The sequence below is a fragment of the Balaenoptera physalus genome (assembly GCF_965194825.1).
Source record: "Balaenoptera physalus genome assembly, chromosome: 9".
NCBI lineage: Eukaryota > Metazoa > Chordata > Mammalia > Artiodactyla > Balaenopteridae > Balaenoptera > Balaenoptera physalus.
The window spans coordinates 70,561,382-70,580,639 of record NC_138888.1 but is presented as its reverse complement, the minus strand read 5'-3'; the positions used below and the strand labels follow the sequence as shown (position 1 = coordinate 70,580,639).

The window sequence follows — 19,258 nt, the reverse complement described above, 5'->3', positions numbered from 1 at the left end:
TTAGCTGGGATCTGAACCCATGTCTGTTTGATTCCAGAGCCCATATTCTTTCAGTTTTATAGCCTGGTCTCAAATATACATGCACATTTAAACTGATTATAAAAGGAGGGAAAGGTACCAGCGGAGAAAAAAATATTCCATTTACAAGAAAGAAGGAGTTGTTGATGGCACAAGTCCCCTGAAAGAACTAGAGAAACACAAGACATTCAAAAGTGGACTTTTGAAGTACATCCAGGGACTTCCCTGGCCGTCCAGTGGTTAAGACTCCGTGCTCCCACTGCAGGGGGCATGGGTTCGATCCCTGGTGGGGGAAACTAAGATCCCACATGCAGTGCCATGCAGTCAAAAAAAGGAGGAAAAAAAGTAGGTACATCCACAGAAACAATGTAAAACATCATAGAAACAGAGAGGCAGAAGAAAGATACAGACTATCTTAAAAATAATTGCCTCATTTCTGATCTTTAGGGAAATCATCATTATTTTCTTTCATTTTCTGTGTCTAAAAGATAAATGATCCTCATTTACCCTCTTCTTGGTTTTTGCCCTATAAACAGGAGAAATTAAATTTAGAGCTAAATCTCATCCAGGCTGGAGATTTTGTTTCCTGCCCACTGCCTTCCAGTTTCCACTTCATCCAAAGACCTCTACCCACCTTCACTCCCATTTCACACGTCTCAACGGCTCTTGCCCTCATCCTCTGCTGAAGTCATTATGTCTGTTGGGCCTAATCCACAACAATCTATGTCCCTTCTTAAAACTGCTGAAACACCAGTATTTCTTTGAAGTTTTCCTGGACCTAATGTCATAGAGTCAAATCAGAGGATTTGATCTGTGTTCTAACCAATAGTCATTAGCCATGAATATTCCTATGCAGATTTTGATTGACTTATTCTCATGAATATACACTTGTATTTGACTTTACTTTTTAAAAATTCCTTACAGCCTTGCATTCAGTAAATGTCACTGACTATCTCATTGACTGCCCAGCTCAATGACAGTGTTCCAGTAGACAGGTGACAAGACAGATAGGTATTTAGAAACATGATAGATGGATAGATAAACACAAATGTTAACCAAAACTAAACACATTTTAAAAAATATAGAGATCTTTGAGCTTGGTGATAATTCTGTTTCACAGTCAATTTACTGTATTACTCTGAGAACAATTTGCCATAAACATCAAAGTAATGTTATATGCTTTTTTCTCTCTTTTCTCCAGAGAAATGCACAGTGGGATATGTAAAATGTCAGAAATAATTAGACGAAATTGCACAATCCCATTGTGACACTAAAATATCTCTGAAGTTAAATATTTGCTGTGAAACTTTAAAATCTGGTTTGAAGGCTTCTTATTATAAACAATATAATTTTTCCTTTAATGTAATGGTCTCAGAATTTTTAAAGCGTGATATTATGTGAATATATGTCTCCAAGTGTAAAAAGCCTTATAAATGTAAATGAGACAGTAATTTGGGTGGCAAGATAGACTTAAAATTTGATAATGTCTTCCTCATAAAGAGTTTGGGAACTTTAAAAAAAAGTAGCATCTGAATAATAATGTAAAGATGAAGTTTATTAGTGAATATAACAAAAAAGAAACAGACTCACAGATATAGAGAACAAACTAGTGGTTACCAGTGGGGAGAGGGAAGGGAGGAGGGGCTGTATGGGGGTAGAGGATTAAGAAGTATACATAATAGATTGTATTATGTATAGAATCTATTATGTATAAAATAAGCTACAAAGATATATTGTACAGCACAGAGACTATAGCCAATACTTTATAGTAACTATAAATAGAGTATAACCTTTAAAAATTGTGAATCACGGGACTTCCCTGGAGGTCCAGTGGTTAAGACTCCACGCTTCCACTACAACGGGCACGGGTTCAATCCCTGGTCAGGGAAAAAAGATCCCACATGCCGCACTGACAAAACAAAAAAATTGTGAATCACTATATTGTACACCTCTGTCTTATATAATATTGTACATCAACTATACTTCAATTTTTAAAAAAGATGAAGATTACATTCAAAGAAGAAAAAAATTATATCAAAAATATGTAAAGATTTTATGAATACCAAAATACTGTCATTTTGTCTTCCAGGTGAAAGAATATGGCTTTTTTTTTTAATATCTTTATTGGAGTATAATTTCTTTACAATGGTGTATTAGTTTCTGCTGTATAACAAAATGAATCAGTTATACATATACATATATCCCCATATTTCCTGCCTCTTGCGTCTCCCTCCCTTACTCCCTATCCCACCCCTCTAGGTGGTCACAAAGTACCGAGCTGATCTCCCTGTGCTATGTGGCTGCTTCCCAGTAGCTATCTATTTTACATTTGGTAGTGTATATATGTCCATGAAGAATATGGCTTTTTCATTCATTAACCAGTAGCATACTATTTTCCAGGAACCCTCCATTCAGAAGTAATGCTGTGGTGCTTCCCTTTACCCACACGAAATGGAACCCAAGACACTATGCAGCTGAAGAAAAAATTACCGCCTCCTTAGAAATGAGAGATTTTCAAGTCTACATAGTTTCCAACTGCAGGAAAATAACCATCAGCTTCTCCACAGTGTAGATTAGAACAGGGGAAAATGAACATTACTAACTGTACCCCAGAAGCCAGTGTGGCTGTGAGACCCAAGACCATCACTGAGAAGATGCTCATTTCCATGACTCTGGTGCTCATCACCACCCTGACCATGCTGCTAAACTCGGCCGTGATCACGGCCATCTGCACCACCAAGAAGCTCCACCAGCCTGCCAACTACCTGATCTGTTCTCTGGCTGTGACGGACCTCCTGGTGGCCGTGCTCGTCATGCCCTTGAGCATCATGTACATCGTCATGGACAGCTGGAAGCTGGGGTACTTCATCTGCGAGGTGTGGCTGAGTGTGGACATGACCTGCTGCACCTGCTCCATCCTTCATCTCTGTGTGATTGCCCTGGACAGGTACTGGGCCATCACCAACGCTATTGAGTATGCCAGGAAGAGGACCGCCAAGAGGGCCGGGCTGATGATCCTCACAGTCTGGACCATCTCCATCTTCATCTCCATGCCCCCTCTGTTCTGGAGGAGCCACCGCCAACTCAGCCTGCCCCCTAGTCAGTGCACCATCCAGCACGACCACATCATCTACACCATTTACTCAACACTTGGGGCATTTTACATCCCCTTGACTTTGATACTGATTCTCTATTACCGGATTTACCGTGCAGCCAAGAGCCTTTACCAGAAAAGAGGATCAAGCTGGCACTTAAGCAACAGAAGCACGGATAGCCAAAATTCATTCGCCAGTTGTAAACTGACACAGACTTTCTGTGTGTCTGACTTCTCCACCTCAGACCCTCCCACAGAGTTTGAAAAGATCCACACCTCCATCAGGATCCCTCCCTTTGCCCGTGACCTAGATAACCCGGGAGAACGCCAGCAAATCTCCAGTACCAGGGAGCGCAAGGCAGCACGCATCCTCGGACTGATTTTGGGTGCATTCATCTTGTCCTGGCTGCCATTCTTCATCAAAGAGCTGATTGTAGGTCTGAGCATCTACACCGTGTCCTCTGAAGTGGCCGATTTTTTGACATGGCTTGGTTATGTTAATTCTCTGATCAACCCTCTGCTCTACACAAGTTTTAATGAAGACTTTAAGCTGGCTTTTAAAAAGCTTATTCGGTGCCGAGAACATACTTAGATTGTAAAAAGCCAGAAGGCATGACTTTTACCAGCCTCATGAGTGCACGGGGGTAAGGGGTGCGACTTATTAATTCTTGAACATAGTTGGTTCAGGAGGTTTGTAAGTATGTGTGGCCTTGGTTTTTGTTTGTTTGTTTGTTTTCTGTTTTGTTTGAGGCTTGTTATTGGGTGTGCTGTTTTCTACCTCTGGTCTTATTTGTGGTACCTAATTGCAAATAAACACTATCATACAAAAACAGAAATTTCACAGGAGTAATAATAAGGTAAAATAGTAAATACTTTTTACTTTTTTAGCCATTTCAGTTAACCCTGCAATTAAAGAATACCAAAATAAATCTTCATTTGGAGAATTTCTTATTACTTATAAATCAAATATCTGATAACTTACCCTGGTGTGTGGCATTAATTCTGAGCATATGGATCCAGATGCTTACCAATTCCAGTGGAAATTGCATGACCACATAAAGCAGTAAAAGAAAAAAAAGTGGTGTGCTGTCATCTACTGCTTGCAGACCTGATCTAAAGCCACTTATTATGATTACATGGCCCACTCCTTTCCAGCACAAATAGTACAGCTGGCATGTCTTCTTAGTTCATGATTAAATACACATCCTCATTCTCTAAAAAGAACTTGGAATGAATGTACTGGCACTTTCCTAGGTCTTTGACTATGAATGTGAAACATAAGCAAATAATATTATAAAACAATCATGGAAATTGGTCATTTTGTTGCTATTTAACCTGACAGACACATTGGGCCTCCTCCAGTTCTAAGAAGTGTCCCAGCTAAGCCTCGAGTACACTCTCCCATTCTAGCAGGATTAAGGTGTGAGTACAAGTCAAATTTGGAGAACTTTTAAAGCAGCATTAAGCTGCTGAACCCATTAAGGGGTGCAGGGGGGATCAAATGAGAGAATATATTACCTGAAGAACTTTGTTGGAGACTGTTGCTCATTAAGTTACCAGCTGTGCACTTGGAAAAAAACTTAAAAATTGAAAATCTGTGTTTACAGCAAAGGCCACCCACTAGCAAATGAGTATGAAATTGTGTCTCCTGGAATCCCTATAGCTTCCATACTGGACTGCAGACTGGGGCCAGGAGGCTGCAGGCGGGACCCAAGGCCACACAGTGCGTGGCCAACTTGGACTGATGGCTCTGGTCATATGGTGGAGCTCGTCACTAAGTCAAGAGTGATGACAGAAGGGACTGAAAGTGTGTAAGTTCTTGGACACTCCTCAGTAAGTGACTGTTCTAGACCTCTGCTCCTCACCTCTCATCCACAGCCTTTCCCACCTCTTCACTCCCCCCAGATCACGTCTCTCTTTGTTTGTTGAGAAGACATTGCTTTGCCCCCTGCCCACTTCCACCTCCATGTTTTACCCCTTAATTCTATCCCCTCTCAAATTTTCTGTAATCTTGCTACTTTCCTCTCTCTCTCTCTCTCTCTCTCTTTCTCTCCCTCCCTCCCACCATCCCTTCCTCTCCCCACTCTTCTTTAATCTCACCCATCAGTTTGCTCAAGTCTCTTAGACATTAGAACCAACATCCTCTGGCCCTACTTCCCCTTCCGGCTCCTGCTCCATCTCTCTCCACACTCTCCCATCTGAGTCTCCCCAGTCATCAACCTGCTCGTTCTACCTCCACTTCTCCCCTTCCACTAACTTTTCTCTCCTTTGCCATCTGGATATGCCCCTCCCAGTTCCCCCAAAACTGATCTCCCAAAGGATATCGGCGACTTGCCAATGGGCAAATCCAGTGTCCTTTCCTCTGTCCTTATCTACTTCCCACTCTCGTCAGTTAAAACAGCTAACCACCCCTTTCTTGTTTAAGCCCATGCCTTCCAGGATCCCTTTACTAACCTGGTTCTCCAGCTACCTTCTCATTCTTTGCCTCCTTTTCTTCATCCTAGGGGTTTATCCTCAGCTCTCACCTCCTGTATATTCATACTCCACCCCAACCTCTATCATTTCCACAAATAGTTCCATGCCTGAGGCTCTAAAATGTGTGTCTTTAATTCTGATCTCTCTCTTTCTCAAACCCTAGACCCATGAATAATGTCTGGTGAACATCTCCCTACTAACACTCTATTGGTGCCTCAAACACAGCCTTTCTAAACTGAACTCATGATCATTTCCCACACTCATACCTTCTCCTTTTCCACCTTCTCAACCTCAGATAACAGGATTACTATGCTTTTTATCATTCACATTAGGTAAATGAGATTCTCTCTCTTTGTGGCTTGTCTCTCACATCCAGATAGTATAGAAGTCTTATCCATTTACCTCTGTAGCAATGTTTGTATATGCACCCCTCTTCTCCAATAACTTGGTCCTCTGCCCTGGACCAATCTTCTTATCTGATCCACCTACCTCTGGACCCCTCACCTGCAACTCTGCCCCCGCACACCTGCCAGATACATATTCCTAGAACAGTGGTTCTCAAAGCAACATCTCCAGACCAGCAGCGTCAGTATCACCTGGGAACTTGTTAGAAATGCAAAGTCTAGGGCCCCACTGAAGACCTACCATGTCAGAAATTCTAAGTGGGGGGGGCATCCATCTCTATCTTAACAAGCCCTCCAGGAGATTCTGGTGCATGCTAAAGCCTGAGATTCAGTCTCCTAGAATGTCCTGTTGATTTCTAACTTCAGTGCTCAAAATCCCTTAGTATTTTCCCACCAGTACAAAATAAATTAAAATTCCTAAATATAACATTCAAGGCTTCTTCACTATGTGGCCTCAAACCACATTTCCAGAATTAAGTCTCAGCACTTCTTCTCACCCACCTCATATTCCAGAAAAGTCTGGAGATTTCCTGTTTCCTGAGCTCCCCTAACATTTGTCCCCACTGCTCCAGAAACCTGACCCCCTGGCTTCCCATCTTTCTTCTCCCTGTCCTTCATCATGGAGTGCAAATGCAATCTCTTCTGCGAAGCCTTCCTGAGGTCCTCCTTCCTTCTCTGTCATGTGAAAGTCCTCTCTCCCAGCTCTATGCTCCCACAGAACCTCACTGGGATCTCTATTATTATATGCATCCTATCTTGTAGTGCACTTGTTTGTATATTTCTTCTGTCTGCTATAGTAGATTGTGAGCTCCTTGAGGGCAGGAACTGTGTCTGTTTCATCTCTGTATCCCCAGGGCCTCCTAGAGTGTTTTACACACAGTAGGCACTCAATAAATGTTCCCAGAAAAGAAATGTAAATGTGCAATGTTCTCTCAGTGAGAAAACCAAACTTTTAAAATCCCATGATGTAATAACACACTTCCTTTTTCTTTAAAACTTACCCTATCATTCCCATCTTTGTTCAAAAACTGCTAGGAATGCTTCCACATGGAAAGAAAATGGATTTCTCTCTCCACTGAATATATGAATGTCCTTTACTGGTTAGGATTCAAGCTAAGTTGCTCTCAAAGAAGAGACCCCCAAGTATAGTAGTTCAAACAAGCTATTTTCTTTCTGTCTCACATGACAGTCAAGAGGTAGGAGGGCAACCCAGAGTGAGCAGGAGACACTGCTCCACGATGTTCTACAGGGACTCAGGTCTTTCCATTTTGTGGCTCTGCCGTCCCCTCAAGGCTTGTCCTCATCTGCATGGCCAAAGCTGACTCACCATCACATCCACGTTCCAGTCCATAGAACAGAGGAGAGAGAAATGGAGAGCAATTTCCTTTTAAGGAAGTCATGTGTTAATTGTACACATTTACCTCTCCTTATCGTCCATTGACAATAACTTGGTCACATGGCCACACCAAGTGATAAAAGAGAATAAAGAGCGTGAATGTCTAGGTGGGCAACCATGTGCCCTGCTAAAAGTGAGAACTTTATAATAAAAGGAAGCAGGAGAGAATGGATACAAGGGGCTAATGAGCAGTCTTTTCCACAAGGGGATATTGGTTTCTGTATGTGCAGCTCAAATATTACAAGGCAAGTCAGACAGTTGTCCAGCTAATGGTGATCTATGTACCAGGATGTTGAGATTTAAATTACAGGTGATTTAACTGAGATTGTGCCTATGCTGAAAATCTAGTATTTATCATGACTGTAATATCTATAATATCTAAAAACTATATGGGCAACTCACTTGCTTTCTTATCACCCCCCATGTGTCATCATTGAAAATTCTTGGCGATTATAAGAGTTTAAAAATTTTAAGAGTCTAAAGAAATAAAAAACAAAGAAGCAGAAGCATAACTAATTTTCACTTACTCATTTTCACTAACTAGATAAATTTCATTTCTTATTTACTAGATAAATCCTAATTAAATACATTTTCTCATACCTACCCACCTCTGCCCTTAGCAAAGAATCTATATATGTTTCCTAGTATAAATCAAACCTGTTGAAAAAAATTCTGTTGTTTGGTTTACTCATTTAACTGATAGGGCTAGCTGCTATTGACCACTATTGCCCCTTTAAATTAAAGCTTGAGTGAAGTAACAGTACCTTCTGATATGGTCGGTGTTTCTAGGGTAAACATTAGCAGATTAAAAGTAAAACCCAGGGGTGACATTTCAATCACCTCCATTAACTAATAAATCAGGACTTCCTGGTTTGTGTACTTGGTAAAAGAATTCTTGGACATGTCACTCCCTTGGAGACCTGGTAGATGCTTTGGTTGTAACTGGTGTCGGTAAGTACCCCTAGTAGCACTGCTACTACTATCTGCTTTGAATAACTGTATAGACCTTCCACAGTTATGAACTTCAGTTTGCAAACTCTGATAATTGTGTACAAGGTCAGCTGCAGAGCAACATCCAGCAACTAACTCTGCTGGTTTCCTGCACAAGTCATTTTAGTTTCGACCATCACGTTGGTCTTAGTCTACTCATGTGTGTTTGCTTATTTGCTGTGTTTGCTTAATTTTTAAGGCCTTCTACACATAACTTCATTATGTACAGTATTTACAAAAACAGTGAGAACATTAGAAAAAAACAGCAAAAAGGAGTATATGACTACAATAGAAATACAAATAAAGGTAATTTTTAAATTAAAAGTGATGAGACAGTGACAACCATTGCATATGAGAATGGGATGAAATCTTTTTCGGTTTACAAGGGCCACCAAGAGCAACATGTGAAAAGGCACTGTGCCTAAAATTATCAACTATAATCAGCAGGAAATAAGGAAAAGTGATTAATGAGATGGGAACAAGTCTGAGCATCACACAGTGGTTCTAAGAGGTATTTGGGAATGTGTGTGAGCACATTTAGTTATCTCAGTAGAGAACACCAGTGGCGTTTTGTAGTAGGAGACAAGGAGGCTAAATCCTGCAATTAGAAAAAAGCCAGGACTTCCCTGGTGGTCCAGCGGTTAAGTCTCCACGCCCTCAGTGCAGGGGGCCTCGGTTCGATCCCTGGTCAGGGAACTAGATCCCGCATGCTGCAAATAAAGATCCTGTGTGCTGCAACTAAGACCCGGCGCAGCCAAATAAATAAATAAATATTTTTAAAAAAATAAAAGCCAGTCCCACTCAATAAAGAACTGCCCCACCCAGAATACCATTACCACCATTATCACCACCTGCGGAAAACCCCAGGTGTATCAGCATCAGCGTGGGGATGCTCAGGAGCCTAATGTTAATTCCGGTGTTGGCTTGGGGATATTTGAGAACTTAAAGACTACGCCTGGTGAAAGTGCTGCCTATGAACTTTTATTGTAAGCCATGGAGGGTTTCAGAGGCTCGAGACTAATTTGCATCTGCCAATATCAAAATGGGGGTCAGGCCAACACATACAGACACCACATTGGGTAAAGAGTTTCCTGGGACACTGGCAGAGATCACTAAGAAAAGGGACCCAATAAAACGTCTATCATCCAAGAGGAGATATTGATGCTTCAAAAGGACTAACTCATATCCTTACCTGCTGGAAATGTTTTTGAAAACTGAAGTCTCACCTAAGTCACCTCAGGCTTAGAATTAAAAGACAATCTCAGGGCTTCCCTGGTGGCGCAGTGGTTGAGAGTCTGCCTGCCAATGCAGGGAACACGGGTTCGAGCCCTGGTCTGGGGAGATCCCACATGCCACGGAGCAGCTAAGCCCGTGAGCCACAAGTACTGAGCCTGCGCATCTGGAGCCTGTGCTCTGCAACGGGAGAGGCCGCGACAGTGAGAGACCCGCGCACCGCGATGAAGAGTGGCCCCCGCTCGCCACAACTGGAGAAAGCCCTCACACAGAAATGAAGACCCAAAACAGCCAAAAATAAATTAATTAATTAATTAAAAAAAAAAAAAAAGACAATCTCAGACACCTGTCAGTAGGAAGAATAGCTATTTCAAATGGTAGAAAGGAAGATACTGGATGTTCCTGGGACCCTTAAATCATCCAGGATCCTTAAATTATCCTCCTTTTCGCCCCATAAACCCTGGGGAATTCACAGCAGGCTTCAGCCTTGCCATAAAAAAGGGTTGAAATTATTCCCTTCATAATAGAAGGGAATCACTCTGAGGGGAGAATTGCTTCAGGAAAGTAATCTGTTGGCTCCCTGGAAGCTCCCAGCACCCAGCACAGAGGGTGGTACGTAGTAGCATTCAATTTATATAATTTATATGTCTGTTGAATTTAATTGAAATGAACACATTGATTACAGACTTTAAGAAATTCAGAAGCAGAAGTATGTCCTGGGTAAGGAGGGTCCCTTCTCATGCAGAAGCGGAATTGTCAAATATTTATAAAGAAAAGAAGGCATCAGGACAGTGATGATACAAAAGAAACAGCAACAAGAGGAGCTGGAAAATAAGATCAGCAAAGTCTTAGGTACTCAAAGAATATTGACTGACCATCTGCTATGAGTGTGGGTAGATTATGGAAACTTTTAATTGAAAAAGAAAAAGGTATAACAGCAATGATATGAAGAAAGCAAGAATACAGCAATGGAAAGAGTAGAGGTCAGAAGATAATATTGGTGATGGTTTTGGGTCCACAGACACCAAGTGAGAATCTGGCATGAGTTTGACATCTACCTAAGCACTGGGATCTCTGTAAGGGGAAAATAAAAGGGAAAAGAGGGCAGAAAATCTAGGTGGAAGACTATGAGACCCTGGTCTTCAGGGCAGATTTGTAGAAAGCAGATTATATTTATTTTCTATTTGGATAAAATAGCATTTTAGAGGAATTTATAAACATTGCCTTTGCTAAGAGGATGAGGGAAAAATGAGGCAGAGGAGAGCATTTTGCAGATCTGATTCTTAGGGAAAGTGAAGGTGATACCAGAAGCTCTGAAGAATGGAGAAGAATGAATGGTTCTTCAAAGAAAATGTATGAACAACATGCAACATACATACAACATACACACAACAACATACAACAAGAAATAAGGTCATATGGACATGTTTTTCCAGTTCGTGTGGTATCAAATAGTCATATGTCAAGGGATGATTTAGGAAATGCCAATTTATGAAGACATCCAAAGGAATGGCGATGGAAACAGTTCTCTGAGGAAAATTTAGACTTGTAAGCAGCCTAATAATAAACAGACCAGTGACCCCAAGTGTTTCTGGTTCATGGTTAAGCACTCAATAAGAAATTGTCAAATGAATAAATCAATTACTCAGTTAAGCAATCAAGCCTGAGTTGGAATTTGGATAACAAAGGAGAACAAGTCGGGCAATATAACAAAAGTATTTATGCAGGTCAGTAAAAAAAAAAAAAAAGGATGCTGATAAAATACACATTCAGAGGCATGAAGCAGTGATATAAAAAAGCTAAGGCTGCAAGTTGAACCATCAGCCATCCTTTCTAGCTGTACTTTGAGGGTGGGGGAAAAAGAGGTGTTTTATAGAGAACAAGAAGAACATCCAGGGACTTCCCTGGTGGCGCAGTGGTTAAGAACCCACCTGCCAATGCAGGGGACACGGGTTCAAGCCCCGGTCCAGGAAGATCCCACATGCCGCGAAGCATCTAAGCCCGTGCGCCACAACTACTGAGACTGCGCTCGAGAGCCCACAAGCCACAACTACTGAGCCTGCGTGCCACAACTACTGAAGCCCGTATGCCACAGCTACTGAAGCCGACACGCCTAGAGCCTGTGCTCCGCAGCAAGAGAAGCCACTGCAATGAGAAGCCCGCACACTGCAACGGAGAGTAACCCCCGCTCACCACAACTAGAGAAAGCCCGCACACAGCAACAAAGACCCAATGCAGCCAAAAAATTAAATAAATAAATAAATAAATTTATTAAAAAAAGAACATCCATAAGGTAAATGGTGTTGACATAGACTATAAAACTTTTGAGGCAGCATGCGTCTTCTTACCTGACAACTTTACTTGAATACTTCTTATCAGTTTCTCACTAATGGAGAACTAAGGCCTGACTTCCCTTTCTAATCACACACACACACACATACCCGTAGAAACAAAAACAATGTCCTTTCCTTTCCACAGTAAGGAAAGCAAAGGTACGTTTGATACAGGCAAGTGTCCTTGATTGAATGAGTCCAATTAGAAATGCAACGTCAGGTGTACCATGTATGCACATGTCATTTCATGTACGATTGTTGGATACAGTACAAACTGGAACAGGAGCCTATGAGGATCTCAGCCTCACTGGGAATACCTAGGAGAAATCATGATCAGAGTTTCCAAAATATGTCTATACCCAAGACATCCTGCCTTAGAACACCTGACTTGCCCACAAACTCCTTCTAAATGTGTTAGGAGACACAGGCCCAGTTGAGTAAAGCAGCTCTAGGTGGTTCTTGAACCACAGTCCACCATGTGGTACCATGTGACACCCCCTCCCCTATCATCTGTCAGCTGATTGGTCAGGGCAGCAGGCACCGGCCCCAAGAACAACTGTGTCTACAGGCTGGCTGTGTGCTATGGGGTAGCCTGGTACAAAAGCTCCCCCCAGACAGAAAGTGATCAGTTGCAACGATGACATTCTTACCTCTCAGAAATTTGAACAAAAAATATATGAAGAGACATTCCGCTGTCAAGGGAAGCAGGAGTAGAAAGATAAGCAAAGGGAAGTTGAAAAAAAAGAGTAGCCACCTCGCATCCATGGCAAAGGGGTAGAATGAAGCTCAGTTAATTCCTGCTGCCAAGGAACTAACAGTGTCACCTGTCATCAAGAGCTGCTTCTTATAATTCCTGACAGCCTTCCGGTCCCCAAACTATGCTCCAGATCCTTGAGGTTTAGCTGTAAGAATGTTCCAGAGACTCCTGTCTCTCTTTTAACAGCAGTTACCATCACAGTCAATCACCACCACCTGCCATAACCTGCACTGTTCTCTCTTCCAACCACAGGAGCCCTGTCACACAGAGCTCCCAGGCCTCTGAGCCAAGAGCTTTTGGAACAGGCACGCTGGCTCCATTTGGACAGTAAGTGCCGTTGGACCAGGTTCAAGTCTTTTCTTTCCAGTGACCTTCCTAGGGTGAAAATGTACACTGTTTCCATTACTCCCTGATACCCTTCAGTTACCCTCACGAAACTAAATTAGTTTTTACTCCATGGATTTCAATTCTATCCATTATAGGTTTTTTTCAATTGTTGTTGTTATTTGTCTTTTGTTTTGGTTCCTAGGATAAAGTGACCTACTCTTTGCCCAAGGAGCAAGTGATGTTGATTTCCTTAAGTCTTAGCCTTGGGAATGGAAAGTAGTAAGGAAGGGCACGGTGGGAGGGCCAGTGGGCAGAGAGATCAAAGTAAAGTCTTAGTTCATCAGGGCTGCTACAACAGAAATGCCGTAGAAACAACAGAAATGGTTGACTTATAAACCACAGAAATTTACAGTTCTGGAGGATGGAAGTCTGGGATCAGCTGAGTGCCAGCATGGTCAGTTCTGGTGAGAGCCCTCTTCTGAGTTACAGACCGCAGACTTTTCCTTGAATCTTCATATGGCAGAGAGCAGAGGGAGAGACAGGAAGCAAGCTCTCTCATGACTCTCATAAGGGCACTAATCCCATTCGTGTGTGATCCATCCACCCTCTGATCTTCATCTAATCCAAATTACCTCCCAAAAGCCCCACCTCCCAATACCATTGCATTGTGGGGGAGAGGGTTTTGATATATGAATTTTGGGGAGATGCAATATTCAGTCCATGACAAGCACTAACAGGCATCTTTAAAGGGTTTGTGGACCAGGCTTCACTGATTCCACTTGTATCTTCTCCGAGTGTTTTGAGGGCTTTGGGGAGCAGAGTTATGACATTAACAACCACTATGTACTCAGCCAGGCTTAACAGTCACAACCATCCTAGGGGAATAGAATCACCTTCTTTCAACTTAAAAAATGTTGGAAGTCTGAATATACTCCAGCAAATGGGCATATTTCCAGTGAGATGAGCCATTTCTTAATAAAAATAACCAGGAGAAATTACTAAAGTCCAGCAAGGGTGGGTAGGGATTTAGTTTACTAAAAAAAATAATGTGAAGATTAAGTTTATTCAATCAACTAACTTTTATTAACATCTCTGTGTCAAGCTTTGCATCACATTGTGTTGTGAACAAGACACAGTCCAGCCATTAAGGAAAATATGATATATTGGAAGAGAAAGTGAAGTAAACAAGTAAGTGATTACAACAGAGCGTGATGCGTTGCATAATAGATACATGTACAGTGTGGTATGTGAGCAGAGAAAAGAAATAAACAGTTCTGTGGGAGATAGGGGAGGGGAGCCTTCCCTCCAGATTTGAACCAGAACATGATATGAGCTCACTAGGCTGACAATTTATTCAGAGAAGCAGCATGAACAAAAGCATGGAGATACAGAGATGCAGACGGTGTTTGGGGAATGAGATGTGGTGTGTGGTGGCCAGAGTGTGGGTTAGGAAGGAGAGTGACAGGAGAGGAGGCTGGCCGGGCAGCCAGGTCCATGAAGGGCCTCAAATCCCTCTCTGAGGACACTGGATCTCATCCTGCAAGCAGCAGAAAAATGCCTGAGGATTTTAACCAAAGGAGAACATGACCAGGCCTGCAGTTTGGAAAGCATCTTTGAACGAAAGGGGTTGGAAGAATGAAGACTAGGTAGACAGGTGTTGGAATAGCCAGAGAGTGGTAAGGGGGAGTCTGTACCAAAGAAGAAAAGAAAGTGAGGGGGAAGAGAGGGTGGGGAGATTTTCAATTTCAGAGATAAAATTGGAGGACAGACAAATCAGTAGATTTAACTGGAATATGACCGTTTTCAATCAAAAGAGAGCAAAGTTTCAGACTGCCAAGGGGCAGATCATCAATCTCACAATTTGAGGATACAGTAGTAGGAGAGAACAAGGGTCACTTTCTGTGCCAAATGGGCCAATCCTTTTCACACTTTGGAGGTTGTCTACCTTCGCTTAATCACAGTCAACTGGGCAGAAAATCTCTTCTGGGAAATAGCAACAGGATCAGAGGTGCTAATTACACACCTCATTTGTCTGCACTGTTAGCATTACTCCTCAATTGAGCCCTTCTAAACACACTGGTTACTTAACAACTAGGTTAAGCAAACAACCATTACTCTGCAGATATCCATTCATTTATCATTCAGCAAACATTTACTGAGAACCTACTATCTGCCAAGAACTATGCTAGGTCCTAGATATTCAGCAGGTGAGCTAGACAATACAGATTCCTTCCCTAGCTGAAATTTAAGTCTAATGGAAGAGAGAGACTTTAAGTAGCATTTTCAATACCGTGTGTTAAAATGCAGTAAAAGCCCGTTTTTCTCATATTTCTGATTTGGCAGGTCTGGAGTGAGTCCTGAGATTGTGCATTGCTAACAAATTCCCAGGTGATACTGATGTCACTGGTCTAGGGACCACCCTCTGCATGATGCAGAATCATGTAACTCAGTCCAGAACATTCTCAACCAAAACCATCTGAAGAGAAACTGGCAGGAGGATGAAATCTCCTGCATTTCATACTTTGAGCAACAGCAGGTAATAACATAAAAAAGAAATAACAAGCACAGTACCAGCATACATGCAGAACTCTGATGACACTGAAGCAGAAAATCTGAGCTCATCCTCGAGCAAGTTGGAACAGAAAGACAGTGGAGATGAGTGTCCACACTTGGGACCTCAAGCAGACGTGGAACCAGTGCCATGAAAGTTTAGAGAACAAGGAACAAGGGCCAGGACAGAGCACTCACCTCATCGCTCAGGCTCTCTCTGTCTTTTTTGTTTGTTTGGTTTTTGTTTTTTGCCCACAGCACGGTGTAGAGGGATTCGATGGCCCCAAATTGTGACAACAGTATTTTCAAAATAATTTCTCTGTGTGTAGTTATGCTTGAGTTAACTCTTCTATCAATAGATGCACTTTATCCCATGGGTTCATATCTTTTCAACTAATCCTTTTGTTGTCCTAATAAAATCTGTAGATCTTAAAGATCCCCCTCAGGCAACAGTAAAGAGAGTGCCTGAGCATGGAGAATTTAACTAACCTGGATCCTGAGACCATGTAAACCATTGGGCCCTTTGTCTTTTCTTGTTTGGTTGTTCTTTTTGTTTTGTTTTTGGCCGTGCGACATGTGGGATCTTAGTTCCCTGACCAGGGATCGAACCCACGCCCCCCGCATTGGAAGCGCAGAGTGTTAACCACTGGATGGCTGGGGAAGTCCAGGCACTTTGTCTTTTTAAAGGAAATGAAAAGGACAAGAGAAATGGAAAGGAAATGGGAAAAGGCAGAAAGTTGCTCCTGTTAATTTAGTCAGCTTCTTTCCCACCTGCCTGCACTGGACATTGCAAACCCAGAGTCCAACAGCAAGACACAGAAACATAAAGCAGGCCATAAGGAGACATTGAGAAAAGAGGATTTTCCAAGGAAATGCTTTTTACTTTGCATTTTAATCTACAAAACGTGCTTAAGTTCCAAAACTGACACCACCATTAACACAAGAGATTTAAATGTGCACCTAAGTCATCATTCTGAGAAACGGCTCACCTGACTCCCTGAGCACCACCAGACCATGTTCTGTGAGTTTGGTACCCTCCAGGAAGCTGTGATTCCCAGCCCTGTGTGTCCTGTAAAAGCCTCAATACAGGGAGTAAGCCCCAGATGCGGAGGCACATCATCCCTCCTCACCGAGAGGACTGGCCCTACACTGTCAAGAAAAGCCAAGAATCTTAGTTTTGCTTGGTTTTGTTACATTGGTAGCCAAAAAGTATCTGATGGGATATTTCTGCAGTTCTACCCTTAACACGCCTAGACTCTTTGGGTCTTTCCTATACTTGCTCTTGGTTACATTCATTGACTGGCCCCAGGAGAGGAGTTAGATAAGTGAAGTTTGTTTTCTGTGTTCCTCACTCCTTTGATAACCATCAGACACCCAGGTCCTCCTGTTGTTCCCGGGCTGCCCACAGACCTGCCCTGAGGCACCCACCCTGGGCCAGCAGCCCGTGCTCAGAAACCATTTTACTTCTCTTTTCTTCTGGAAACAGTTCCCTCAAGAGCATGGAGAATTTCCCCTGGAACCCACTTCCTGTGGCTCCAGGGAGGCTTTCAACTACAGCAAGCACTGTAATACCACCCCCAGAGAGCAGCAGGCACGTGACCAAGGCCTGGCCAAAGTCCTTCCCTGGGATTCATGCATGGTCCCTGGGGACTGTAAAAAGAGGAAGCCGGTGACCATATGTTCTGCTATTTGAAGGAGCCTGAGCCAATGAGACCAACACAGGAGATGAGATGAAATAAAAGCTGGAGAGGTGGGAAAAGCCCTAAGTGTTTTTGTTAATGGGGAATTAGAACAGCTAATTCCTCCCACCTCTAAAGGCTTATGATTCTTGAAAATATATCCATGAATAGTTACAGCTTAATAAATTACTCCTCTCAAGTAACATACTGGGAACTGAGTCAAGATTTACTCTGGTGGACTGAAAAGAGAATGTGGAGTAACAACCTAGATTTAAATTCCCACTCCAAAATTACTGCACGACATCGGGAAAAGCTGCTTAGTCTCTCAGAGCCTCAGTTTCTTCATCCGTTAAAAAAAAAAAAAAAAATATATATATATACATACATATATATATATATATATATATATATATATATATATATATATATATATATATGTATATATTTACTCCCCAGGTTGTTGTCAGACTTAAATGACATAAAACTCAAAAAGGTGCCTTGGTAAACTACAAAGCCAGAGAAAGAAAGAGATTGGAGCGGGTAGGAAGTGAAATTAGAAAAATCTCTAAAACTGTGTAAGATAATGCAATGCAAATAAGGGTTCTATTTCGATAAATAATGCTAAGAAATCAGTCATGCAAGGTCCAGAAACTGCATGGCACGTTCAATCCAAGTTCTGGTTTGATCGAGGGAGCCCTCCAGTGGCTGATAGATAGGACGGCTCTAAATTCTCTTCGCGGTGGTGTTCCCAGATGAAGAGACTCATTGTCACATTATGATACTGTGTAACTAGAAAAGACCTTGGAGAGCACTTCCTCTATCTTCCACATTTGAGATGAGGAGACAGAGATGCTAGGAGGCTGTATATACATATTTTGAAAGTTAGAAATCATACCATTTTAAAAAATATTTAACCCTTTATATTTTTCCTAAGAATGTCAAAATTCAACAATTTCCATTTCAACATAAGAGCTACTCTTATTTTCAAAATGTATACCTAAGGCATGTCTATAGTGACCAAGACACAAAATGATCACTCGGTAATGTAACCATGGTGCTTTAAACACATTTACATCATGGAATTATTTCAGTACAGATGCTTCGGCTGAAATTGTCCTGCAATTAGAACACCAATATTTCTACCTCTTCAAAACCTGTACTTGTGACCATTACTTGACGCCCTCTACTGGCCATAATGTTATTATCCAATGTTCAATACGAATTCTTTCTGCGTGCTCTACTAATCTACTTCATAATATGCCAGAACATTAGAAAAGTTAACTTTGGGGATAAACAAGTAAATAAAGGAACAAGGGAATATACAAATTGCAAGAATATATCAAAAAAATAGGTAATGAAATAAACCCAAAACAAATCATTACTGGAGTAAATTTTTGGAATGTTAAACAATTATGACATCAACTAGTTTCACCTAATGTTTGAGCTTCAAAATATAACTAGGCTGTCAATTTTGTTCTCAGTGTAAAATTTTCCTATTCTGCCATTTTCTATAAGGATGTTCTATTGAACGATTTATTACTGAATTTGACACAGAGCAACAGAATTGTTTAAAATTCAGTTGTTAACTGTTGAGACATGCCATGTTTAGAAGTGCAGGCAGGTCTTTTGTCTCCTTAGGTAGGTTTATTCCTAGGTATTTTATTCTTTTTGTTGCAATGGTAAATGGGAGTGTTTTCTTAATTTCACTTTCAGATTTTTCATCATTAGTGTACAGGAAAGCAAGAGATTTCTGTGCATTAATTTTGTATCCTGCTACTTTACCAAATTCATTGATTAGCTCTAGTAGTTTTCTGGTAGCATCTTCAGGAGACAAAAGACCTGTATGCAGAAAATTATAAGACACTGATGAAAGAAATTAAAGATGATACAGATAGATGGAGACATATACCATGTTCTTGGATTGGAAGAATCAACATTGTGAAAATGACTCTACTACCCAAAGCAATCTACACATTCAATGCAATCCCTATCAAACTACCAT

The 19,258-nt window shown here is 41.6% G+C and overlaps 1 protein-coding gene across 1 annotated transcript in view; it reads left to right on the top strand.

Annotated features, from left to right (window-relative positions):
- HTR1E (5-hydroxytryptamine receptor 1E) overlaps positions 1–4,047 on the top strand; it is an 84,619-nt gene extending 80,572 nt beyond the window's left edge. Inside the window, exon 2 of the mRNA XM_082473983.1 lies at positions 2,419–4,047. Within this exon, the coding sequence (XP_082330109.1) occupies positions 2,607–3,704 (1,098 nt within the window). The 5' untranslated portion in view covers positions 2,419–2,606 and the 3' untranslated portion in view covers positions 3,705–4,047. The remainder of the gene's footprint in view (positions 1–2,418) is intronic.
- Positions 4,048–19,258: the final 15,211 nt, after the last annotated feature.